This window comes from Marmota flaviventris, chromosome 4, assembly GCF_047511675.1.
Source record: "Marmota flaviventris isolate mMarFla1 chromosome 4, mMarFla1.hap1, whole genome shotgun sequence".
In the NCBI taxonomy this organism is placed as follows: Eukaryota; Metazoa; Chordata; class Mammalia; order Rodentia; family Sciuridae; genus Marmota; species Marmota flaviventris.
Genome location: NC_092501.1, coordinates 64,022,754 through 64,049,979, shown reverse-complemented (window position 1 = coordinate 64,049,979; position 27,226 = coordinate 64,022,754). Strand labels below are relative to the sequence as shown.

Sequence of the window (27,226 nt, the reverse complement as noted above, 5' to 3'; positions counted from 1 at the left end):
AGACCCTGTCTCAAAATAGAAAGCAAAAAGGACTGAGGGTGTAAATGGTAGTAAAACGACTTGGGTTTGATCCTAAGTACTGAAAAAAAATCCATTGAGATGTTTTCCCCAACAGAAAATTTATCAGAAATTAATTTTTTTGTAATTTAGTAAAAACTTCTCAATATTTTTCATCTGTTATATAAATCTGAGAGAATAACTAAATGGTAGTAAATAATGACTTTTTTGATCTATTGCTTTAAAATGGGTGTCCAAAAGGGCGGGGCCCCGGCTGCGCGCCCAATCGGGGTGACGCTTTCGTCTAGCCGGGGACTCGTGGGGTAACTAGCACTACGGAACCAGCACCATGGCGTCGGGCTGCAAGATTGGCCCGTCCATCCTTAACAGCGACCTGGCCAATTTAGGGGCTGAGTGCCTCCGGATGCTAGACTCTGGGGCAGATTATCTGCACCTGGATGTAATGGACGGGCATTTTGTTCCCAACATCACCTTTGGTCACCCTGTGGTAGAAAGCCTCCGAAAGCAGCTAGGCCAGGACCCTTTCTTTGACATGCACATGATGGTGTCTAAGCCGGAACAGTGGGTAAAGCCAATGGCTGTAGCAGGAGCCAATCAATAGAGGAGCTCATCTAGAGGCCACTGAGAACCCAGGGGCTTTGATTAAAGACATCCGGGAAAATGGGATGAAGGTTGGCCTTGCCATCAAACCAGGAACTACAGTTGAGTATTTGGCACCATGGGCTAATCAAATAGATGTGGCCTTGGTTACGACAGTGGAACCTGGGTTTGGAGGGCAGAAATTCATGGAAGATATGATGCCACAGGTCCATTGGTTGAGGACCCAGTTCCCATCTTTGGATATAGAGGTCGATGGTGGAGTAGGTCCTGACACTGTCCATAAATGTGCAGAGGCAGGAGCTAACATGATTGTGTCTGGCAGTGCCATTATGAGGAGTGAAGACCCCAGATCTGTCATCAACTTACTAAGAAATGTTTGCTCAGAAGCTGCTCAGAAACGGTCTCTTGATCGATGAAATCATAAGGAATCCAGAGTTTGTGTTCATGAAACCTTTTTACTGGAAAACAGGAATATTGACTACCAAATCATACCAGGTTGAGGCAATGCTGCTTTTCTGAGCAATTATTCATTCCAGTGATTAAAATCTATTGTGCAGAATGTTCTAAGAGGTTAGAAATTGATGTATACAACATTCTTTAGTGATCCAATTTAAAGGTTAGTGTGGTTAAAAAACTGTTCTAAATAGAATTGATTTTTATAAAGAGTGAAAATATGGGCTGTATTAAGGTTACAAAAAAGAAATGTATCATAACGCCTAAAGTGGATAGACATTAGCTACTATGAAAAATTTTTTTCCATGTTTTTAAAAATAATGTTCTATTGTTTCACAGCTGTTTTCCAAAAGCAAAGGGAGCCCTTACATTTTTCCTGTTTCACGTCATTTGTGATTTGTTTATATGCTTGATAATATGAGTAGTGTGGAGCTAAAAAATACAAGCTTGGGCAGGATGGCATACTGTGGTCTTGGATCTGAACATTTATTTTTCACTTATCACCTTAGATTTGATTAATTAAAAACTGTAAAGGCAATGTCCTATGAAACCCAGGGGTTCTAAAATGCAAGCATAGATTTTTATTGAGATGTTTTCTTTGTGATTCTTTCCTATTCCTGGTTTTCTTAATCTCATTCAGCATTCATAAGGACATTAAATAAATGCTTTTGTATTAGCTCTCCATAGATTAAAAAAAAAAAAAAATGGGTGTCCAGTGCTTGGTATTCAAATGTTGACTTTTTATTTCTTCCACCAATGAAGAACCAGAAAAAAACCCAACTCTTGTGGTTTCTCTTGACATTATTACTCTCTCTTTAATGTAAATGTCTGATTTCCTTACATTTTGTTGTTGTGCAGCCTATGCACAGATTCTCAATGTGCAATTTTTATTTATTTATTTTACTACTGTAGTACTGAGGATTGAACCCAGGGCCTCACAGATGCTAGACAAATGTTCTACTACTGAGCTATATCCCCAGCCCTTAATTTTACTTTATTTTCATAGAGAAGCTCAATAAATTGTCCAGACTTACCTTAGTTTTACCATCTCCCTGCACAAGCTTCCCAAGTAGCTGGGATGACAGGCACTTGTTGCTGAGAATTGAACTAAGGGACTCTATACCAATATACACCCCAAGCTCTTTTTATTTATTTTGGGACAAGGTCTTGGTCAATTGGCCAAGCTGGTCTTAAATTCATGATCCTCCCGCCTCAGCTTCCTTAGTATCTGGGATTACAGGCATATGCTACCATGTGCCACTTCAAGGTACAATTTTAAAACTTCACATTTTACTGTGTGTTAGCTAAGTAGACTAAATTCTGGCTGTTTTCAAATATTTATGTATTTGATTAACTTCACCTAAAAATTTTACCCCAGAGGCTAGGGATGCAGCTCTGTGGTAGAGCGCTTGCCTAGCATGCACAAGGTCTTGGGTTCTATCCCCAGTGCCACCAAAAAAAAATAATAATAATAACAATAAAAATAATAATAAGAAGAAAGAAATGAATTAAAAATTTAATACCATAAAGTTTTATCTCAAAATTGTTTTGATCTTTTATTGTTTATTTTGAATATACTATTTATTTTTAGTTGGAGGAAAAACTTCCCAGAGACCTCAAATTATTCCATACCATTACGAATTTACTTTCTTTTTTTTTTTTTTAATTTTTTATTGTTGGTTGTTTACGAATTTACTTTCAAAACAAATTCCTATAGCTAAATTCAGTAAGCCAATAGTAGAACTGGAAATTTGCCAATTTAAGTTCCACGTACTATGCAAAGCTATTAAAGAGTTAGCAATAAAAATGTACTAATTAGAAGTGTACCTATGTATTATGGAAATTCAACAGGTGATGAATTGTTCTAAACTTAGATTGTGTTGGTGGCTGCACAACTTTGTAAATATACTTAAAACAACATTGAATATGGGGGCTGGGGCTGGAGCTCAGTGGTAGAATGCTTGTGTAGCATATGTGAGGCACTGAGTTCGATTCTCAGCACCACATAAAAACAAATAAATAAAATGAAGGCATTGTGAAAAAAATTCTTTAAAAAAATTGAATATATGCTTAATTTATTAAGAGATTGAGGTGGTGGGGGCAGTGCTGGTGATCAAAGCCAGGGCAAGTTAAGCATGTGCTCTACCACAGAACTACATCTCAGCCCTGAATTTTTCACTCTAAAAAGGCGATTTTAAATTATGTGAATTATATCTACATAAAGATATAAAAGAAAAGAAAACTAAAGAGAAAGATGCAATGATTGCTTAGGACACAAATTGTGATATATTTTAGGAGATACAAGTGTCACATTACTGACACTGTTTAGAATTGCTGAAAGTTTTACATTCTATTTCTTCTTTTATTCATTGATTGATTGATTTTTGGTACAAGGGATTGAACTGAGGTCTTGCGCATGCTAGGCAAGCACTCTACCACTGAGTAAGTACATTACTAACCATTTTATTTTGAGACAGGTTCCTGCAATAATGCCCAGGCTGGCCTTTTGTGTGGATCCTCCTGCCTCAGCCTCCCAAGTATCTGGCATTACAGCCATGCCCCACCCTGCCTGGCTTCCTTGTCTTTTGATTACTGTATTAAAAAAAAAAAATCTACTACATTTTTCAATCAGGTGCATATTAAATAGTAGATGTAATCTGAGCTCTCACCTGGGCATCAAAGTCCTTCATGATACACCCCTAACTTAATTTTCTTATTTTACAATATACTACCCCCCATTCCTGCCTGTTCATATGTTGTCCCCAGCCTATGTCTCCACATTCTAACTTGTGAATCTTTGCTCATGCTATTCCATTTGCATGATGTGCCCTGCCACTCTGTTTTGCTTGTTTCCGTACTAGGGATAGAACTCAGGGTTTTCAACATAGTAGGCAAACTGAGCCATATTCCCAGCCCAACCTCGTTTATTTTTATTTTTATTTTCTCACAATGTCTTTGTTCATCCTTTTATTTTCAAGTTTTCTGAGATCTTTTGATTTGATGCTCTGTGTAGGAAATTTATAATGTGAATGTTCTTTGCTTTATAATTCAGCCTTTTTTATTTTTTTCTTTCTACTGAGACACACAAATCCCCAGTTCTTTTTATTTTTTATTTTGAGACAGGGTCTCTCTAAATCGCTGGGGCTGGCCTCAAATTTGCAATGTTCCTGCCTCAGCCATCTAACTACAGGCATGGGCCACCATGCCAGGTCAGTCTTTTTTTAATAGGTAGGCTTTGGGGATATAAAGGATTAGTTTTAATTCTACCATTTTTTAGTGATTGCTTAGCTTTAGCTTCTTTTTGTTATTGTTGTTGCTGTACTAGGGAAGGAGCCCAGAGTCTGTACATGGTAGGCAAGAACTCCACTACAAAGCTACATCCCCAGTCCTTTTTCTTTTATTTTAAGGTAGGGTCTTGCTAAGTTGTCCAGGTTGGACTCACAGACTTGTGCTACTATGCCTGATTATATCATTCTTAAATCTCTACAGGGAGCCTTTTATAGTCTGGCCCCAGGATAACAGCACTCATATCCTTACCTTGCAACAGCACCATAGTCATAACTCTGAATAATGTAGTTACCAAATTCTACTCCTTCAGGCTCCAAACTGAGGAGAGAGATCCAAACATATGTTTATGATGCATGCTATGACTGCCCAAATACAAAACCACAGTAATCTAGAGGATTGTGGAATCTAATATTAAATGACATATTCAACTAAGACTTTGTGGTTTCTTTTGAATTTTCTGTTCTACAGTTTTATCTTTACTGCCTCTCTCTCACACTCTCTCTCCCCCTCCACTTTTCCCCTCTCAAGAGTTTATTGTTAGAAATATATGAAAATTATTCCAAGAAGCTTAATGTTCTTAAACCTGTCAGTTGCCTGAGACTTTTTAACACCAGCAGAATAAGGTGATCTTTCCTTTCTAAGGTGTGACGACTTCAGCAGCTGTGGAGCTACAACACCTACATTCACACTAATTTCATCTCATTTTCCTGCAAAAGCAAGAGAAACTGCAAGCCAGACACTGAAAGTTTGCTTTGTTTTAAGGTAGGTGGGATGGTAATGTTAAGATGTGATTCAGTGGTTTCCCATCCTCCACCACAGTGATGGGCTAGGGAGAGTTCAGAAATTCACAACATAGCAGTCATTTATGTAAGTGCATCTTTTATGGGGTGTCAAAGCCTCAAAATCGTGGCTCTTCTTTCCATTTCTATTCAGTTGCCCTCTCCCCATTCTCCAACAGGCAAGCATCAAAACAACACAACTAATCAGGCATGGTGATGCACATCTATAATCCCAACTACTAGGGAGACTGAGGCAGGAGGGTCATGAGTTCAAGGCCAGCATGGGCAACGTAGCAAGATCTTGGCTCCAAAAACAAATCAAACTACAAAACAAAACAAACAGCTGTCCCTTAGCAAACAAAGGCTTCTGCCCAAAGCCTCAAGCTTTTTTTTTTTTTTTTTCCTGGTCAAATGTGCTTTCTCTTAACTGTTTCCCAGACAGGTTTACTCTTTTTTGCTTTGGAGTTTCACACAGTGGGTTCATTCCCTCATTTTTAATCTCTTTTCATTTCTTCCATTTCCTGATAATGACAGAGTGTGTCCCTTTTCCTCAGGATAACAATAGATGGAACCCTGTGACAAATAAAAGCCAAATGAAAAAAGCAAACGAAACCGAACTGGCTCCAGGAGTTGAGGGACACTCATCTGCTCCCCCTACAGTGGAAGGGATTAGGTATGCTTCTTGTTCTGACATCTGGGGCCAACCAGGGTAGTGAATCCAAAATCCCACCCTCTGAGAGACCAACTGTTCAAAAGAGTGCGGGTTGGGGCATTTATGGGAGCAGAAGATATATTGTGGAAAGCCGTGTTCCAGGTTAGTAGAAGGCAGGCAATGCCCAGGCCACGTGCTTGGTCACTTAGAGGCAATGTGTCTCACAGGATTATTTTTTCTCCTTGAAACCTCTGTTTCTGTATATATAAAATGGGGGTTCAAAACAGTATTTCTAGCGGGGCACAGTGGCGCACACCTGTGATCCCAGTGGCAGGGGAGGCTGAGGCAGGAGGATTGCGAGTTCAAAGCCTCAACAATGGTGAGGTGCTCAGCAACTCAGTGAGACCCTGTCTCTAAATAAAATACAAAATCCATCTGGGGATGTGGCTCAGTGGTCAAGTGCCCTTGAGTTCAATCCCTGATACCGCCCACGCCCCCCTCCCCCCCAAAAAACAGTATTTCTTCATTGAAAAGCAGGTATTTTTGCTTTTTCAGTGTTTATAAAATTGGGGTAGTTTACAATTCATGCTGTTTTATATGTGTACTAGTGATAACTACCTTGTAGGGTTGTTGTGAAGTTTAAAGGTGAAAGTGGCTATAAGATGCACTTTGTTGACAGGCAGTCTCCAGTGATAGTTTTCTCTTCAAGAAGGTAGGGGAGGCATTAGACTCTGTGGGAACACGAAATTTCATATAGATGAGCGAACATGGGTTTATATATGTCTGCCTTCATTACACTCACAAATGTTCAACTTGGACAGAGCTCAGTGGAGAGAGCTCACCTCTGCTCCAGCAGCCATCAGCATGCGCAGCTGGAATGGGATTGGAGGATCTGCCTCCAAGATGGCTAACCTGCATGTTCTCAAAAATGTTCATTTTTAATCTTTTTTTTTTTTTTTTTTGAAGTCCTGGGGTTTGAACCCAGGTCTTCTCATGTTAGGCAAGCACTCTACATACCCAGCCCTTAAATTTTAATATTGTATTGAGTTATAATTTACATACCATAAATTTACCAATTTAAAAAATACATTTTTAAAATATATTTTTACATTTTAAATACATTTTTACATACATGACTTTTTCACTAAATTTATCCATTATCATCGTGCAGTGATAGAACATTCCATCACCACCACCACCCCCCCAAAGTTGCTTTGTGTCCCTTTGCAGTTAATCTCCACTATTTTGCGGAGGTAGTACTGGGGATTGAACTCTGGGATGCTCAACCACACTGAGCCACATCCCCAGCCCTATTTTGTATTTTATTTAGAGGCAGGGTCTCACTGAGTTGCTTAGCACCTCACCGTTACTGAGGCTGGCTTTGAACTCGCGATCCTCCTGCCTCAGCCTCCCTAGCCAGAGATTACAGGCTTACTCCACTTTTTAAAATATTTTGAGGTAAGGTCTTGATATATTGCCTAGGTTATCCTCAAGCATGTAATCCTCCTGCCTTAGCCCTCTGAGTCAGTGGGATTACATGACTGTGCCACCCCACTCAGCTAGCTTCGGTGAGCTGTTTAAGAAATGACACAAGTGTTTTTCTAATATGATGTGCTATTTTACATTCCAACCAGGATCCTGTTTTTCTACATCCTCTTAAACATTTGTTTTTTAAATAAGGCGTTTGCCGGATGTGGTGGCGCATTCCTGTAATTCCAGTGACTCAGGAAGCTGAAGTAGGAGAATCCTGAGTTCAAAGCCAGCCTCAGCAAATTAGCGAGGCACTTGCAACTCGGTGAGACTCTGTCTCTAAATAAAATATAAAAAAGGGCTGGGGATGTGGCTCAGTGGTTAAGGACCCCCGAGTTCAATTCCCAGTACCCCCCCAAAAAAAGTTTAAATAAGATGTGTTGTTTTAAAAATGGTGAAAACCACATAATATAAAATTTATCATCTTTACCATTTACAGCTCAGTAGTGTTAATTCTATTCACATTTTTATGCAATTTCCAAAACTTTTTCATCTGGCAAAACTGAAACTCTGTACCCATTTAACAAATCTCCATGACTCACCTACCCCCCCCCCCCCCTGGAAATCACCCTTCTTCTTTCTGTGTCTATGAATCTGATACTTTGTGTAAGTGGAGTCCTATAGCATTAGTCACTGGCCTCTTTGACATAGCATAATGTCCTCACGTTTCATCTCACATTTCAGCATATGTCAGAATTTTCTTTATTTTGAAGGCTGAAAGTGTGGGTTTTAAAAGCCTAAATGCTATATTATCCTTAGGCTTGAGCAAAATGCCTTTTGTAGTCTTAATAGCAGAGGATGGAGAGGGAAGAAGAAGGAAATGGGAAGAAAAGGAAGATATTGGGGAGGCAAATTTTGAAAGCAGAAGGAAGTAAAGAAAAGAATTAGGAACATACGTCTTATTCCTTTGGCAGTAAGAAATAATCGCTGTTCTGCCTTTTCATGAAAGGCCTCCTAAGTGGACTGGATTTTGGAATTTCCACCATGCAGGACACCTCATGGAATGTTAATGAAGTCCCGGAAAGGCCCCAGGCCAAAGTCCATCCCAAAGAAATGTTAATGGAACCCAGGAAACAGCCCCCAACAGATTTGGAGATAGCTCATCCCAAGGAAGTGTTAATGAAGTCCTTCCTGCCCAGATTACTTGTTTGGCCCACCTGTGTCCCACCCCTCGGGCCTTCCTACCTACATTCCATCACCAAAACTATAAAAAGGGGAGACAACTGCACTTCCACGGATTCCACCTCTTGGGTCCCCTTCTTCCTCCGGGAGAAGTCTTTTCTGCTGTCCTTTAATATACTTCTAATTTCTACTCTGACCTTGCCTCGGTGTGCTCTCTTCAACATTGGGGAAGCAAGGACTCGTCACCGGCGAACAGCGGTAACAAAACTACAACCAACTATGACTCAGGGCACTTGGAAATAAGTTTGTTTGTTAAAGCACTGTATCATGTAGACTTGTTGAACAACATTTATAGCATTAATATGTTTATTACTATTTAAACTGGGGAGTGATATTTCAAACATTCCTCTTTCTTAGCAAATTGCAATATATTTTTCTGGATTACTTAAAGAATTAACAGTGCAGGGCTGGGTATATTGCTCAGTTGGTAGAGTGCTTGCCTTGCATGCACAGGACCTGGATTCAATCCCTAGCATCACAAAAAAAAAAAAAAAAAAAAAAAAAGAATTAACAGGGCAGGGTACTCATTTATTGCTTTGAAGACTATTAGATGGCAGTGTACGATTGTAATCCAGAGAAAAATTCTCAGAGTGATAGAGTAAGGCAGGGATGAGATTGAAAGTTTCTATCCAGAATATTTAACCTAAAATTAAAATTCATTATCAAAGATGGAAAGGACTAAATTTCTGAAAATACTCGTAGAGAGTCACAAGATTTTAGGCAGTGGATAAAATTGTTAATGGAATTGCAAAAGAAAACAAAAAATCCTTTTAACAAGGACTGTGGGCCAAATCAGTGCTTTCCAAACCTGTTTTTCAAGTATTAGAAGCCATTCTCCTAATAAACTTTAATATGGAATTCAGGCACAATAGCAACATTTTTCTAAACAAGTACCACGTTCTCTGCACTATAGAGAAAACTATTAATTACTTACTTCGTCTGATCATACAAGCTGTAAGCTGCTAAACCAATTTTTAGACGAGGAAACTTAACCAAGTCCCTACGTCCATTCAGATAGTTTAGAAAAGAGGTATGTATTGAACTGCTCCAATTACAGCAGCTGGTGAAAGAGGCTGAGCCTGGAGCCTCATCCATTTGTTCACCTTCTCCGCCACCTTGTTCCAGTTCCTACAATCCCAGGCCTAACTTTCTGGGATCATGGTGAAATCCCTCAATGCCTCAGAGTGCCATCGGGAGCCTTTCACTGGCACTGTGGGGGAAGAATGGGCCAACACAGTTCCCCTGTTTGAGAAGCATTCTAGCCACGCAAGGCTGCTCAGAACTTTCTTAAAATAAATTATGACTGGAACCACTGAGGAGTTTTCCTCCTCATATCTCATCAATCAAAAAAAAAAAACTGAACAACAAATGTTTCAACATTCTTCTGCTTCCTATTTTGTGCTCAAAACTGGTCTTAATTATCAATGAAAAAAACCAAAATGGACTATAAAATGGACAGGATCAGTCTTGAAAGAAATATAGGGTACACATTACAGAAATACCCTCAAAAAAAGAAAGCACATGTCATTCCTGAGAAGTATATAATTGGCTCTATCTTTCTTGAAGTTCTCTGCTCTATTCCTTTCCCAATCCAGAGTTATGACCTAGTTTCAAAAAGAGACTAACCTGATGCTGGATTCTAACCCTACAGAGGTAAGCAAGGGACAAGAAAGTGCCTATCCATCATGGGCCCTACCTAAGAATGTTCCCCCTGAAATCTTCTGGCCTGTAGCTGGACAGAATTTCTAGTATGAGAGGTAAGGATGGAATTTGTGAGCCAACCACCTAGACAGCTGTTCAGAAAATAAGACCCAACAAGACACTTGTATGGGGAACACCAGTTCTGAGCTGTTCCCAACTCTCCTGCCTGGACTCCTGTTGATTCTAGTTTTATTGTTATGGGACTTTGGAATCACAAAGGGAAAAGGTCCTGTTGTATCTGACGACCTGGGTGGTCTATAAACTCAGAACTGCCTTAAGACAATTAAGAATTCTCAGCTATCCAAAGAATGCACCCATATGTGAGAAGACCTGGGAACACTCAGGGGGCACCCTTCAGTCAAGGGAATCTACTAGACAGCATAGTCTCAAAGAGGCACTGAGCGCTGGGGGTGTGTGTCAGTGGTAGGGCATTTTCCTAGCATGCAGGAAGTACTAGATTGAAACCCTCAACAATCCCCTTGGGTGGGTGGGGTGGGGAAGCCTTTGTTTAGACAAATAAATCCAATCTGACACTGCTTTTTCAACAAAACAACAACAGTCATAACAAAGAGGCACTAAGAGAATACAAAAGAGAGCCTCATCCATTTGCAAAGTCAAACTCTTCTTCCTAGAGAATAGGTGGAGGAGAAGCAAAACTGACATTGGGTGGAGAAATCAGATAACTTCTGTACCAGAGAGGGCAGAGCTGACAGTGGTGTTTTCAGCACATGGCCACTGAGGGCTAGGTTGACAACTACTGCACTGGATTCCTGGCCCATGTCTTGCTCCACTGTGTCAAACTCAGCCAGGAGTACCTGAATCTTTTTACCAGACCTTTTCTTTCATTTTAGTCTCTGAAATTTCTGGTTCAATATGTCAGTTCCTCCACAGTCTTCATAAACTGCCCCATTGTCACTTTATCAGATGTGTTTTGATTGACATAACTTGCTTGATCTTTATTTCACTTCTTCCACTTGGTCAGAGATTCTTTCCACAGATGTTTCCAAATTTGTCAATCTTCGTTTTGTTTTTTCCTCTAGACTACTCTTTTTTTTTTTTTTTCCCATCACAATCCAGCAACCACTCTGTATTCTGGAGTTCTGAGGGAGGGTAAGTCAGGCCCCAGCAAACCAATGCTTGGTGGGGCTCCCTTCATGCTGCCCCCCGCCCCCAAGTTTATGGATGAGCAGCCGCCAGGTATTACTTCTAAAATGCAACTACCTTGCTATTCTGATAAGCAGCCAGAGTGGGGAACTCCTACATTAAATTGTTGGAGTTTGAGAATTCTGAGATACAGTATTTCTTTCCTTATTTGGAAAAATGAAAATACAGAGATAGCAACCTTTAAGATAAAAACGACAGAGCTGGCCTCAAGAAAAAGAGTGATTATACCAAGGCCTGAGGATTCAAACCCCAAGGTGGTCAGAAATTTGTTTTCTTTTTTTTTCTTGTGCTACCGGGGATTGAACTCAGGGATATTTTACATGGAGCTACACCTCCATCCCTTTTTCTTTCTTTCTTTATTTTGAGAGAGAGAGAGAGAGTTTTTTAATATATATATATTTTTTTTAGTTTTCGGTGGACACAACATCTTTATTTTATTTTTATGTGGTGCTGAGGATTGAACCCAGCGCCCCGCGCATGCCAGGAGAGCTCCAGTTACCGCTTGAGCCACATCCTCAGCCCTCCTTGTTTATTTTGAGATAGGGTCTGGCTAAATTGCTGAGATTGGCCTTGTACTTGCTATCTTCCAGGCTCAGCTTCCCAGGATGCTGAGATTACAGGTGGGCACCACTCCATCTGGCTGCCCTTTATATCTTATAATTTTAAAATCCATTCTCTTACAGGATTGCTCTCAAATCTGTAATTTTCAGTCTCATATCTCTACTTACCATCAAGGAAATTCCACTTAGATTCCAAACCCTTGATGACTTTAAATCATATATGTCTTAAACTCAATTTGCCATCCCCTTTCCAAAAAATCATCAATGTTGGCATGTTTATCCCCGTCACTTTATCCTCATAAATTTAGAGTTCAAATTTACTCTTCTACTTATCAACTTCTATATCTAATTGTATATATTCTATATTCTATATCTAATGGTAGCCAAGTTTCATTATTTCTTTTTCCAGAAGAATCTTCTTTGGGCTTCTAGTACCATCATCTTTAGATAGGCTCTTATCTTGACCCCTGAATAGTGCAGTAGCAACTGAATTTGTTTCCCTGTCTCCATTCTGTCCTTATATAGTCATCCTATGTCCCTCCACTAGACTATTTCCCATTTAATACATCACTATCATACTATATCACTCTCCCAATCAAAAACCTCCTCCTCTTATTGCATTTAGACTCAATTTTATATTCTTGTCAATGTCCTTCACCATCTGATCCCAACCATTGGACTTGGCTAGCTGTATTTCCTTACTATTGTCCACCAGGAACCTTGGCCTCTGTGTGCAACATTTCATACTCATTTCCATGCTCATTTTCTTATGATAGAAAATATCTCATCTATTCCTTTGTTTATCCAAATGCTTCTCTCCATCAAGTTTTATTATCTCTACAAAGGTTTCCCTTATGATGACTCCCTTTTTTAAAAAAACCAAACTTAGTCCTTATCTTGGGTACTACTTATTTAATTTGGCAAATTTATTGTTGTTAAATGAATTTATGAAGGAATGCTACTTATTTATTTTAATGTTTTTTGAGATTTTTTCCTCTATAGATTCGAAGTTTATGGAAAGTAGGAGCAAGTCTAATCTTCTTTTGCATATCTCTTACCACCTAGCACAATGTAATGCCCCCAACAGAGGTAATCCTAGGGATAAGGATTGTTTATTAATGGTGTAGGCTGATTCCCAGAAAACAGCAGTTTTAAAAAGCCTTGAATTCCCCTTGCCCATCTCAGGGGATTTCATGTACTGTTTGAGAGAGGAGATCTTATCTGGTTTCTTTATAATGTACTTTCAATGCCTGGTTTATAGTAGGCATTAACTAATATTTTTGAGTTAATTATGAAGTTTACTTTGAACAATGTTTTGAAACCATGCCCTGAGAGAGTGAAAGACTAAGTAAAAATTTGAACTACTATATGTTGCATATGTATATGCATGTTTCAAAAATATGTGTGAAATGTTTTGAAAAGTTTAATGTAATCTCCAAGCACAAACTATTATTTTAAGATGCCAAAATAGATGTTTAAAAATTTTTTATTCCAAAGTAGATTTTTTTAAAGTGCTACTTATCCTTTTTGGGAGGTAAATTTATCCTGGGAAAGACAAAAATAACCTTGTAAGATTTCTTTTTAGGTTTCTTATTATTTATAAAGAACAGAAAAATCATTCTTCTTTCTTTTTCCTTTTTTTTGGGGGGGGGGTACAAATTATAGTTCTTCGGTACAAGTTGAGTTGGAAGGGTACAAATATTTTAGCTCCATTCAGTTGAAGCAAATACAATATTCATTGCTTTATTATAGGTGAGGAAATTGATGCTTACACATATTGATGCTTAGACACATTTGCCCAAGGTAGAGATTCTCAAAAATGTTGTTCTCTGACCCTTCCCTCAGACTTTCCAGGGAAGGTAAAAAATATAGACTCCAGATCTTTACCCTAGACTTATTAAATTAAATCCTTTAAAGGAAATTTGCATCTTTAGCAGTCCCTTGTGTATCAGAGGCATCTTGCATAGTGCTTCTTTTTTTTTTTTAAATTTTTTATTGTGGGTTGTTCAAAACATTACAAATTTCTTGACATATCATATTCCACACTTTGATTCAAGTGGGTTATGAACTCCCACCTCCACCCCATACACAGATTGCAGAATCACATCAGTTACACATCCATTGATTTACCTATTGCCATACTAGTGTCTGTTGTGCTCCGCTGCCTTTCCCATCCTCCCCCCTCCCCCCTCCCCACCTCTCCCCTCCCCTCCCCTCCTCTCTCTCTACCTCCTCCACTGTATAACCCTGAGGGTCTATCCCTAAAAAACAAATGCCAAATGTCTTCTTTGATATAAGGAGAGTAACTAAGATCAGAGTAGGGACGAAGAGCAGGAGAAGAAGATTAACATTTAACAGGGATGAGAGGTGGGAGGGAAAGGGAGAGAGAAGGGAAATTGCATGGTAATTGCATAGTGCTTCTTGAACTCCAATGGTCATCTGAATCACTTGGGGATCTTACTAAGTAAGCTTAAGGATTGGATGCAGTGTGTCGGCAGTCAGGCCTGAAATTCTCCATTTCTAACAAGTCCTCAGGGCATGCTGATGTTGGGTACCCATAGACCACATTTTCAATTGCAAAAGTCCAGAGAAGCAGTACTCAAAGTGTAGTTCCAGAACCAGCAGCATCAGTATTACCTGGAAAATTGTTAGAAACATATTTCCTTAGGCCCTACTCCAGACCTATTGTATCAGACACTCTGATCCATGTTTTCTACTTAAGAACATTTTCACACTTGAGAACCACTGAATTAAAGAACTTCTACTTAAAAAATCTTGCCAGAGTCTGCGAGGTAGTCTGTTTAACAAGATTTCCTTGAGGCCTGGATATTGGTCTTTCTTTAAAACTCTCTGGTTGATTATAATATGCATTCAGGTTTGCATACTGTAATTTGAAAATTACTTACGGTGACACCTATATTTTTAGCAGGATACAAATCTTTAGCATGGTGGAGACCTCTCTCTCTTTCTCTCTCTCTCTCATTTTATTTCCTAAACACCAGCTCTTTGGAATATTGACTTGTGTTGAGTTGCCTCCAGAAGAATGTCACACTCTCTGCCCTGCACCCATATGGAGACAGGGTGTGGGAAGAGGGAGAAGAAAGGATTCACCTTAACTAAAGAGTTTTTTTTTTTTTTTTTTTTTAAAGAGGGAGAGAGAGGGAGAGAATTTTAATATTTATTTTTTAGTATTTGGCGAACACAACATCTTTGTTTGTATGTGGTGCTGAGGATTGAACCCGGGCCGCACGCATGCCAGGCAAGCGCGCTACCGCTTGAGCCACATCCCCAGCCCAAAACATTACATTTCTAAATGACATATATAGTGTGATGGGAGAATAAAAAGAGAAAGCATATTCATAAGTAGAAAATACTTAAAACCAAAGGAAAGTGCAAAAATATAAAAATTTGCAAATACAGTACATAAAAATAGCTTCAAAGTTTTTTATGAGAGAAGGAGAAAAGTTTAAAGTGATTGTATCTTTTAACCTTAAGAAGTTAGAGAAAGAAGAGTAAATTAAATCACTCAAAAGATACATGAAAGGCATAGGAGAAAAGAAGGTATAGAAATAACTGAAAGGCAGGTGAAAATGTGGTTGACATTATTCATCATCAGGGAAATGCAAATTAAAACCATAATGATACCTTAAAATTCAAGAAAATGGCCAAAATTAAGTTATGGACACCAAGTATTGATGAGAAGGTAGAATAAACAATCACATAGTGCTGTTGAGACTTTAAAATTGTATGACCACTTTGAAAAACTATTTGATAATTGCTTATGATATTATACATATACTATCTTGTAATTCAGCAATTTCAATCCTAACAATTTATCCTAAAAAAACTATAAAATATGTTCATTAAAAAAGAAATATGCAGGAATATTCATAACAACTTTAATTATAATAAACCCAAGTGGAAACAACCCAAGTGTTCATTATCCTGAGAAAGAAGAAAAAACAGAGTATATTCATAACAGGAAATAATACTAAGCAGTTATGAACAAACAAACTATTACTACATGCAACAAAATGGAAGAAAAAATATTATGTTAAAAATTGAAACATAAAAGAGTATGTATTTTATTCTTCCATTTATATGACATTCAAAAGCAGACAAAGCCCTGCACAATGGTTCCTGCCTATGATCCCAACTACTTTGGAGGCTAAGGCAGAAGAATCACAAGTTTGGGGCCAGCCTGGGTAGTTTAGCAAGACCTTTTCTCAAAATTTTTTAAAAGTGAAAAGACTGGGAATATAGCTCAGTGGTAGAGCTTACCTAGCATGCAAGAAGCCCTGTGTTCAATCCCCAGTAATGCAAAATAACAACAAAAAGAACTGATGGTAATTATGGCAAAGATTTGGGGATTGGCCTTCTGACAATTTAAGAAGAGTATTTAAAATTAATTAGATCCCTATTTCAAAACATGCATTTCATTATATACTATTTCAGTCAGTTTTGCTGTGTAACAAACCACCCCCAAAATTTGTTGGCTTAAAAAAAATAATTTTTCCTTCTCACTAAAAACATAAAAGAAGAACAGGTGAAAATAAGTCTATGGTGATAGCAACCAGAGCTTTAATTTCCTACCAAGATGGAGAGTGACTAGAAGGGGTCATGAGGGAATTTTCTGTGGTGATAGAATTGTTCTAGATCTCAATTATCACACAAGTACATTCATTTGTCAAAACCCATCAAGCTGTACACTTAGATGTGGGCGTTTCATGGTATGTAAATTTTACATTACTAAAAAAAAGTAAGACATTTTCCATGTGTCCTTAGAATTCATATTCTAATGAGACAACCAGTCATGACTAAGTGATATCCCTAAAGTATACCTTGCTTCTGGAATTAAAAGAATAATATAAATATTTAAAAATCCACTTTAGTGAATAGATAGAAAATAATCTCTTAGAATATGTATCATTTGTATTGGGTCTAGAAGAAGTTTAAGAAGTTTGCCAGGTAAATGGAAGGAGGTCATCCTTTGCAGAGTGAATGGACATGCATATGCACATGCTATTAATTGTAGTATGTGAGCAAAAGATGGAAGGAGACATTTGGAAATAAATTGCACTACACTGAGGCATGATACAATAAAGTTTTTCAAGCAATTGAGTGTTCTTGGCAGTGAGTCTTTAGAGGGAGAAATTGATGCCAGGGTCCTGGGCCCTCAATGCCTTTTGAACAAAATCGCCCTACACATAGCTTCTGCTTGAGTGTGCTTTTTTGTTGTTCATGCAGTAATGATCAGGATTGTTCACAGAATGACTCTGGAGGTTTTTTCCTGAGTTGCCTGGCACCTGAAATCTTACCATAGTGGTAACAGTGAACACGGCCTCACATCTAACATGATATCAAATGCTATTAGCATAGGAATGCAACTCCCCAAAGGTGATGTCCCCTACTTTACTTACAAGAATAATCTCATGCTTGCTTTTAGAAAGGTAGAGCATGGAGCAATTGCTTTCTAAAAATGGTGCTTTGAGCTAGCCTAAATATACCTCTGTACAGTTGACAGGACCTTGTATTTTCCAGAAGCCCCTTTGTCCAAAGTACTTCCATACTTTCCACACTGGGACTGCCGATGTAGCTCAGTGTTAGAGCCTGTGCCTACCAGGCAAGAGGCCCTGAATTCCAGCCCCAGCATACACACACACACATACACGCAATCAAACTTTCCCCACTGGTAAGACCATCAGTGGACACCTAACTCATCACTAGCTGACAATTTATAGCCTGGAATAGAAAGTTGAGTTGCATCATTCAGGTTCTTCCCTTTGAGAAGATGAATCAGGGAGTACAAAAAGGTTTGGCCATTTAGCAACAGGAGCAGTTGCTAAAGAGCATCACTAAGCAGAGTAAGGGTTGCACAAGCCCAAGTCATATGAGAGAAGCTAGAGGTAATTGGAAAAAGGAGGTGGATGGATGTGCCAAGAGAAGCAGAAATATGTGCATGGTTCATCTACAAGGCCCTTACTTCTAAGACCTTGCTAGGTTGCCTCCCAGTTCAGGGATAGTACAAGATCTCCCATATTTGGGAAAAGGAGCTAGTGGAAAGTAAAAGGGGAGAAGATGAGCATTTTGAAAATCAAAAGGATAGCCAGCCAAATCATTCAAAAACATGCTCAGGATAAAGAGTGAGTTGAATTTAGTAATAAGAAACTCAATGGTGTCCTCAGTGAAAACTGATTTTGCTGGTGCTGAAAGTAAGAAGCCACGTTTCAAAGTGTACACATGTTCATGGAAATGGAAGGACTTGCTAGACTACTTGGCAGGTATTGTCAACTTAAGGAAAAAAGCTACTTATGAGAGCAAGGCTCAGAATTCTGAGTTTTAAGGAGGGTTAGACAATGCAAGATTTGCCCTAGACAGGGAAGGCACTTTTTTTCCCTCCGAAATAAGAACTAAGGAGGTAAGTAAGAATCATAATAGGTATGAGTCAGCGCATGTGTGGAGGGTGAGAAATTGAGGTAATTCATATATTTCAGAAGAGTCAGTGGACTCTATAAAGATAAAAATAACAAGATGAGCTGTAAAATGTATTGGATAAGGAATGATTAACTCTGAAAATTTAGAAAATCTTGTAAATGCGTTAGGAGTTCATTTGTTATCCCATCATACAGATGCGGAAACCCAGCTTCAGTAATTTACTCTAAATCAAACAGCAGATACCAACTCCAGGCCCAGTAGCTGAAACCCCAGGCTGCCTGGTTGAGGTCACCAGTGAGTAACCCGACAGCGTCCTGGTCCTGGCGGCCAAGACAGCTGGAACTACACTTCCCAGTGTGCCAGGCGGGGCGGGGCGCGGTGGGGAGGGCGCAGGCTCCTTCCCAGAAGCAAAAGCGGAAACAAAAGAGTCTCGCCGGCGTCCCCGCCCGCACACTCGCGCACACTCGCGCTCGGGCGCACACGGATCAGGCACCGGCTCCCGGAGCGAGCCAGCGAACGGCGAGCCGGGGACCCACAGGGCTGAGCCAGCCGAGCAGCCAGCGAGCGGAGCCCGCGACGACCCACGCCCCCGAGCCACGCAGCCGCCCCCCGCCGGCCGGTGTCCCAGCTGCCCTCCTTGACCCATGGCGCTGAAGCGGATTCAGAAAGTGAGTCCGGGGGCTGGGCCTGGGGCGGCGGAGCGGGCATTGACCCCTGCCCATGCTGACCTGGCCGTTGGTCCCAAGAGACGTGCCGGGAGGGTATGGGATGGGAGGATGGGCCGGGGCGGGGCAGGGGACCAGAGGTGCCTGCCCGGCCCGCGGGCACCGGACAGGTAAGGTGGGAATCGGGCAGGTCCCGGGTGGCCGGAGGTGCTTGGAGACTGGGGTCTCGCTGCGCGCTCGCGCCGGAGCTGCGCCCAGAGCCCCGGGGTGGAAATCCTCCTCGGTGTCCAGACCTTCCCGAAATCTGTGCTTCACGGTCACACCTGGTTTTTTTTTTGCCCCACACCAAGCTAGTTTGGGCCCATGTCGTGATGTATTTTCTCTACACTGTTTCTTAAGCTTGTCCCCTTTTATGTTCTCGCTTCTCCGGGCTCCCCGGGAGGGCTAGAAAGGTGCGGTGGGCCTGCAGCCTTTCTCCTCGGAGCTGTCGGGTTTGTTCTTTCTGTGCTCTGCGGTTGGCTCTTGCTCAGTTGCCGGAATGGGCTGGAAAAGCCCATTTGAGGCTGAGAAGCCAGGAGAAAGCTCCTGCCCCTTCTATTTTGGTGCCTCTGCTGCTGCCACTTCAGGTCACATAGCTGTAGTGAAAACATAGTTGCTGATACACAACAAGATGACCTCCTGGCTGTGATTCATGGTGAGTCAAGCCAAACAGGTTTTTTTTATCCTCATGATAAACTTATATATAAAGTTCAAGACACAACAGAAACAGATACAAATTAAATTGTTTTGATGCTTTGACACATGGCTATAGAACGAGGAAGAAATGTGTATATTCATTCAACAAATATTATCCATCCCAACTCGTGTAAGCCATCAGTCTTCTCTTGGTATTAATTATTGCAAACCATTTCAGATGTGAACATTTTCCAAAATTGGGATTTGGGCATTTCTTTTTCTTCATTTTTATTTATTATTAGGCTGTTGGTCTGTTTACAGACCCAAGTTTGAAGTTTTATAGTTAGAGTCCACATTGTCTGGGAGCGTTTTGAGCAAGTTAAGCCAACAATGGACTGTGTGTTTTTGGAATTTATTTCAGAAGAAGTCAGTGCCTACCAAAAATTTTTATCGATTTTTTCAACCACAAGTCAGTAAAATATAACAATGGTATGTGTTACAGCAGTTGTAGACATGTATACATTGTATTCTGACTCACCACTGGTGGTATCTTTTGGTACAGAGGACAGCAACTTTTGAACTCAGCCAAATTTCTGTTTATTTTTGGTTCAAATAATTAATCTGTGGATTTTGGTTATTCTTTGTACCATTTAAGGGTCATTTCAACATAAAATATACAGTTAACAGCATTTATTTAATGTTAATATTTTGTCTTTTGAACATAATGCAGTTACACTTTGTTTCATACAAATAATCCTAATTTTGAAGCCTTGTATACTTATTCATGATGATATAATGTTGGTTCATGATTGGATCAGACAACATGCATTTTCCAAGGAAGTTTTCAAATTCCATTTCCTTCTTTCCTAGCTCATAGAATTTTTCACATGACTTTCCACATACAATAAATAGCTTTTAGATACTGTGGAATTTATCAATAGCAAGTGGATATTCAAAGAAATAAGGACACCATTTTTAAATACCATGCTTGCATATTGTTGTCAACCACCATGCTGATCCAGTATATTTGATTTATGTTATAATATGACATATGTCCACATATTTTAAGTAGTTATTGGTTATTATAACAACTGTATAATGTAAAAATGATGTAAAACCTATGACAGGTTGATATTTTGGAGAAGCAGTTGGGGATTATATAATACCACCTACATACATGTCCATTTTTTTGCTTCTTTTTCCCATTATCAGGCAAATTGACTTAAATCACATTAATCACACATTCAGACCATTGAGGTGTTTCTTTTGATTGATTCTCCTTTTTTATCCTTCTTTCTGTACCTTCTTCATAAGTAGTTCTAGGTCAGATTTGCTCTCTGCCATGTGAACAGTTGTTATAAAGCCCTCTGATATCTTCAGTACTCAGATTCTTATTTAACTCTTGTCTGTTCCATCAAGTAAAAATGTATATTAACTTTTCACCTTTCTTTTTAAGTGTATTTAAATAACACTGTCAGATAACATTCAGGTCAATGGGTTGTAATTTTCCTGTATCTAAAGTGGCAGGCCTTGGAACTTGTAGAACTTCAGAGAAGTCTATAGTAGTGTGGAAGAAGTCTAGAAGCAGGGAAACAGCTTCTAGGGCAGTGTATCAGAATCACTTGTAGGATATTTTCAGATTGTTGCCACTGCTGTAAAGCAAGTGAGATTGAATCCCCTGGATGGGTTTGGTTGGAAAGAGGGTTGAGAATCATCAATGTTTTTGTCTGTTCTCCTCATTTGAAGTCCTTGAGTGGAGAAGTGCTTTGCCCAAGATTAATGTCATAAACGATAATGGCATATTTGAGAGTAAAGTTCACAATTTCACATTTCTTCACTACAAAAAGAATAAAATGGTTGGATTAAAATTGTATGTATACAGAAAGCATGTATGTATCAGTGCTTAAAATGTATTTCTATACTAGCATATGCTAAGTGATTTAATGCTTTAATTTAGACATCCTGTGCCAGTTTTGCATTTCAGCTCATAAATTTACACACCCATGCCCTATTTTTAGACACAGTGAAAGATGTTATTGCAGTCACCTAAATCACTAAAGGGAAAAAAAAACTGAACAAAATATGAGGAAAGAAATCTAAAAACATGTCTAAAAAAGAGGAGCTTTTCAGCTGAGCATCTATTGTTTTTTAGAATTAATTTCTAAGGTTTTTTTTTCTCAGTGCTATTTTCAGTCGTTGATATGCTTTGTTTTGGGAATCATTTTTAAACTTACAAATATTACATCACAATACTGAATGCTTTGAAAACTGGAAGAAAAATGAAAATCATAATATAGTTATCTGCATCTTGGTTTTTTTCCATCAGATTTATTTTACTCTATAAAGAATTTGAGGTAATGATCATCCTACTAGCATGATATGATAAGCTTGTGCCTTTTTTGGTCTGTCTTTTGAAAAGTGAAACAAAAGACTTTTGTTTTACAAATATAGCAACACAGATAATTCCTTAGTGTATAGTACTGTCCCCAAAATGGAACAGTTCTTTTTTTATAATCTAATCTGAAGTACATATATGAACAGACATTAAAATACAATTTTACAAATATTTCGAGTTGCTGAATTTTTTATTTGCAGAGTTCTACATTAAACGGCTGGTGTCAGTCTAGGAAAACAGGATATTGAAAAAACCATCCTATGTTTTTTCTAGGGGAAGAAAGTCCAGTTTTTATACTGGCTTTCTGGCTCCTATCTTCACTTTCTTATCCATACAAGTATGCTGCTGCTGATGACCATCAGCATGTGTCTGGTGCTTACTCTGTGCATGACATTCTTCTAAGTTCTTGATATATATTAATTGGTTTAATCTGCAGTAGTCCCAAGAGGTAGAAACAGTATTACCCTCATTTTGTAGATGATGAAACTGAGGCAGAGACATCGAGTAGTTTACTCAGGGTCACATATCTAATATGTGGCAATGTTGGAATTCTTAACCAGATAGTTGTCTCTAGAGAACACTTTAGTACATACAACGTATCCATATGGACTCATCTATATTTATTGTATTTAAAATGAAAAATGTGTAGAGTCACATGAGTTTATGGATGTAAGTACTTTGCAAACTATAATGTCAGAACAAGTGTAAAGTAGTGTTGCAGTTAAGATGTGGGCATATTTAATCATTCTCACAGATGTGTTGTTCACTGTGTTGATTGTGCCTTGTCATCTCTGATCCAGAGCGATTACTGGATCCTTTAACATTGTAAATGAGTAATATTACTTTGTTCATCATTGTAAATTTGTCTTCTCCAAAAGAACTTAGAAAAATTAGTTGTAGTTCATAACTGTTCTGTCAGAAGTATCATTTCATTGCAGAAATTTCATTTTGAGATAATTGTTTACAACTCGATATAATAGTTTGGTTCTTGTAGTGGTTTTGAATAGTAATCTGTTCAAATTACAATGTTAAATCCAAGAATCTAGTTCTTTCAGGAAAGGATTTAACTTAAAAGAAAAAAGGAACACAGTATTTTTACTTTTTATTAGATAAATGGTTTGTCTTGAGATGAGAAGGAGAAAGTGTTCTTTCTCTAATAAGCCATCATGTAAATTTTTCTGCTTTTAAATCTTTGTAATTAAGCTGTCTTTCTTTTGCCTTTGTATGTACTTTGATTTCTTCATCACAAAAAGTGTAGAAAGATGAGATAACATATTACAGCTTAAAAGTTCTGAGATTCCTCTGTGGAAATAAATAGCATAGAACTAAATAAGATTGTTTTAGGCCTATTTTAGGAGCCCAGGCACATGTGAAAACCAAAAGCATGTGGGTTTGCTCCTGGTAAAGCAGAGTAGCATCCTTACTGCCTAAGTTCCCTAAAATACAAACAGGAAACCTGCGGGCCCTTTATTTTCATTTAATGAATACTACTGATTAAAATAATATATTTAAAACTTAGTTAACAGTCTGAGTTAATGGCTGTCTACTAACATGTTAGGCCCTCCCCCTTTATAAAATAGTGGATGAATTGATGTTGTAGTAGAGACAGGTATAAAGATAATTGTCCTCTCTCCTCTCCCTCAGGTGAAATGCAAGAATGAATTATAATAACTATATAATATGACCCAGATTTGCAACTTCGGGATTGGAAGGATTCTTAGGCTACCTTAAAACATGCATCTGCAGGAAGGCCAAGACAGGTTCTATTTCTGGACTGTCCTGATCTAAAGGGCTTCTGAGAAGCTGAGGGTTTTCTGCATTCAGTTTGGTTCTGGAATGGATCCATGAGGGTTCAGTTTCACACATTAGACAGCAGTAAGAGGCAGCATGTTCAGGAGTTGTCCTGAGTGTGGGGAGGAAGCTGCCACCATCTAGACGCATAGTCCTGTGCTGCCCACCACACCACCATGCTCCGCAACCTCCTATCTTGCCTTCGATGTTTTACCCACGGATTTCTATTCCTCTGCTCCTGTTTGTGTGGCGCATTTCCTTCAGTGACATAACATTGCTTATTTAGATTCTTAGGCTCCTTTCAGACTTAAGAAAGCCTCTCCAAAGGAGGTGAGCTGGGGAGTTGTCACCTGAAACTCCCTGGAGTAATAATCTGTTTGTTCTCACTCCAAGTGGCTATCTCCACTTGTGAGCAGAGTTTGGGAGTAGTAAAGCTGGACCTCTGTGGAGGGAACTGTGCATGTGTATGTACTAAGTCATGATGTCAGATCTTTTTTGTTATTATATATTGCTGTAAGGAAAGCTTGAAAATCACCATTGCATAGTATAGGATCCTTATATAAAATTAATGTTGCCGGGCTGGGGTTGTAGCTCAGTGGTAGAGTGCTTGTCTAGCATGTGTGAAGCACTGGGTTCCATCCTCAGCACCATATACAAAAATAAATAAATAAATGGTATTGTGTCCATCTACAACTAAAAATAGTAAAAAAAAAAAAAAGTTGCCAAAAATAATGCCAGCTTATGTATACATATTTACATATATGTGAATTATAGACAGAAAGCAAATAAATAAATAGGCATACAAACATACATGTGGATATATACATATAATTAAAAATATTCTAATTTTGGAGACATTTCCATTTGATACAGACTGTCAGTACTCATTGTCTTCTACTAGAGGTAGCATTTTATTTTATATTTTTTGGTTCTGGGGATTGAACCCAGGAGCTGATGAATGCTAGGCAAGTGCTCTGTCACTGAAGTGCATCTCCAGCCCCTTTTATTTTATTTTCAGGCAAGGTCTCAGTAAGTTGCCCAGGCTAACTTCGAGCCTGCAGTCTTGTCTCTGTCTCCCAAGTAGCTGGAAATACAGCTGGGTGTGCCACTGTGCCTGGTTACAAGTAGCAGTATTTTATAGTTACAGATGTCCAACCACAGAATTCAAAAATAACACTAGGTAATACTAAGATTACTTTTTATGCACACATAAGTGCTTACTGTATTCCATTTGTTAGGAATATATACAGTATTTAATTACAAATATTTGGCAGGTATTGGCAGGTATGTTAATGTTTTATGTACATTTTAAGAAATTGGCACCTAAGTTTTGTTTGTTTTCGCTGAAACACCATGTCTTGGTTAACCATAAAATAAATAATAAGTTTGGATAATGTAGCATTCAGAATGCTGTATGTAACATATTCACTTATGTGTCAGAATTCTATTACCCATGTTTTTTAAAGAATTTTTTTTTTCACAATACCTTTGTTTTATTTATTTATTTTTATGTGGTGATGAGGATCAAACCCAGGGCCACATACAGGCTAGGCAAGTGCTCTACCACAGAGCCCCAGCCCAGCCCCTATTATCCATTTTTTAAAAGGTGTATGTAATTTCCTATCATGTTTTACTTGCCTCTCAGAATGTCTGAATACAAATACTATCCTCAAGGCTTATGAAGTAGCTTCATTTCTTACCTTTTGTAAGATAATAAGCCTCCTGGGAAAGATGAAAAGAATTTTTTTTCATTCCTTCACTCTTCACTCTTTTGTTTCTCTTGCACGAGGTTAAAGTGTGCAAATGGCCTTAATTCAATACTGAGCATGGTTGAGGATGATGTGCTCTAGTTATCACAGTCTTAAGCTGAGTGTCAGTCAGCTTCTAGGTAGGAAGAGAACTGCAGTGGAAGTCAGATGGTTTGAACCTTTGTCCTGGCTTTAGCTTTGTTTGCTTGGCCAAGTCTTTATTCTCATCTGTAAATTCAGTGAGTTGGACTTGATAGTTTTGGTGGTCCCATCTGTGGATGTGTGTAATGTGAAAGCATGTATGTATGTATGTATCTACCTAACTATATATACTATATGTACATGTATATTCTTTTACTCTATATAATTCTTTTCTTTAGTACTGGGATTGAACCCAGGGCCTTGTGTGTGCTAGGCAAGAGTTGTACTGCTGAGCTACATTCCCAGCCCACCAGTATAATTTTAAGCAAACCCAAATAGTGTTTCATGCTGTTTTTGTTCAGCAAACATATAAACTTTGAGCATTGGCACTGTGCTCCATAGCTATATGAGACTTGAGTTAAAATTCTTTTGAGATGTCAGAATTGAAAAAAAATATGGGCAGATTAATGTATGATATAATGTTAATAAGTCTTACTCTTTGATTAAAAAGCAGTTGCTTATGATGCAAATAATATGTATTTCTATTATGTATTGGTAACATAACATACCATCTTATTCCATTTAGTTTCTATCTGTTTCACAGGTGTCTTTTGTCCTTTAAAAATTATTCAATCAACATATTTTAACAATTGCCTTATACAGCTCCCTTATATGTAATAGATTTATAAGATTCAAGTTAGTACATTTACAGAGCACCTTCTGATAGAAGGTGTATCCTAAATGCATTAAGGAATTTTATAGAAAGGTGAGTTATAAAGCCATTATCTAAAAAGTTTTGAATTAATAAGGGTAAGAAGAGTACTATAACCAATAGATGGACTTAGTAGAGTACCATAAGGAAAGTACAACATATTTGCACAGGAAGGAAGTCAAAGGTGGGAAAGGCCAAATTACTTGGAGGATATCTATGGAAAAGGTGAAATTGGGTATAGGTTTAGAAGAATGAGTAATGTTCTAAAAGATTTAGGGAAGCCAGGTTTGTAGAGAAAGAGAAATGGAGACATTAGAAATTTGTGTGGCTTATTTGGAAAGGAACAGATCGTCTTGCTCTTGGGAAGCATTCAGGAAATAGTAAACCATATGTTTTGTATTGTGGAGGACCTTGAAGACCCATGCTGAGAAATACATATGCAGAAGGTTGGGAAAGCAATTGAAGGATTTTCAGTAAGAAAGTACCTTTTTGGGCACTAAGTCACATCCCTAGCCCTATTTTGTATTTTATTTAGAGACAGGGGCTCACTGAGTTGCTTAGCACCTAGCTGTTGCTGAGGCTGGCTTTGAACTCATAATTCTCCTGTCTCAGCCTCCTGGGCTGCTGGGATTACAGGCATGCCCCACCTTGTGAAGTACCATTCTTAACCATAGTGTGGGGTATGCAACCTAGACCTCGTAGAACTCATTATTGTACATGGTTTATAATTATAATTT

General features: G+C 38.7%; 2 protein-coding genes across 2 annotated transcripts in view; both read left to right on the top strand.

The window, feature by feature from the left end:
* Positions 1-261: 261 nt before the first annotated feature.
* LOC114089428 (ribulose-phosphate 3-epimerase-like) lies at positions 262-1,109 on the top strand. The gene is given in 2 exon segments (XM_027931272.2): positions 262-616; positions 618-1,109. Coding segments are annotated over 2 exon segments (687 nt in total). The 5' UTR covers positions 262-346; the 3' UTR covers positions 1,035-1,109.
* Positions 1,110-18,794: 17,685 nt separating this feature from the next.
* Ube2d1 (ubiquitin conjugating enzyme E2 D1) overlaps positions 18,795-27,226 on the top strand; it is a 32,108-nt gene continuing 23,676 nt past the window's right edge. Inside the window, exon 1 of the mRNA XM_027931322.2 lies at positions 18,795-19,030. Coding sequence (XP_027787123.1) covers positions 19,007-19,030 — 24 coding nt within the window. The 5' untranslated portion in view covers positions 18,795-19,006. The remainder of the gene's footprint in view (positions 19,031-27,226) is intronic.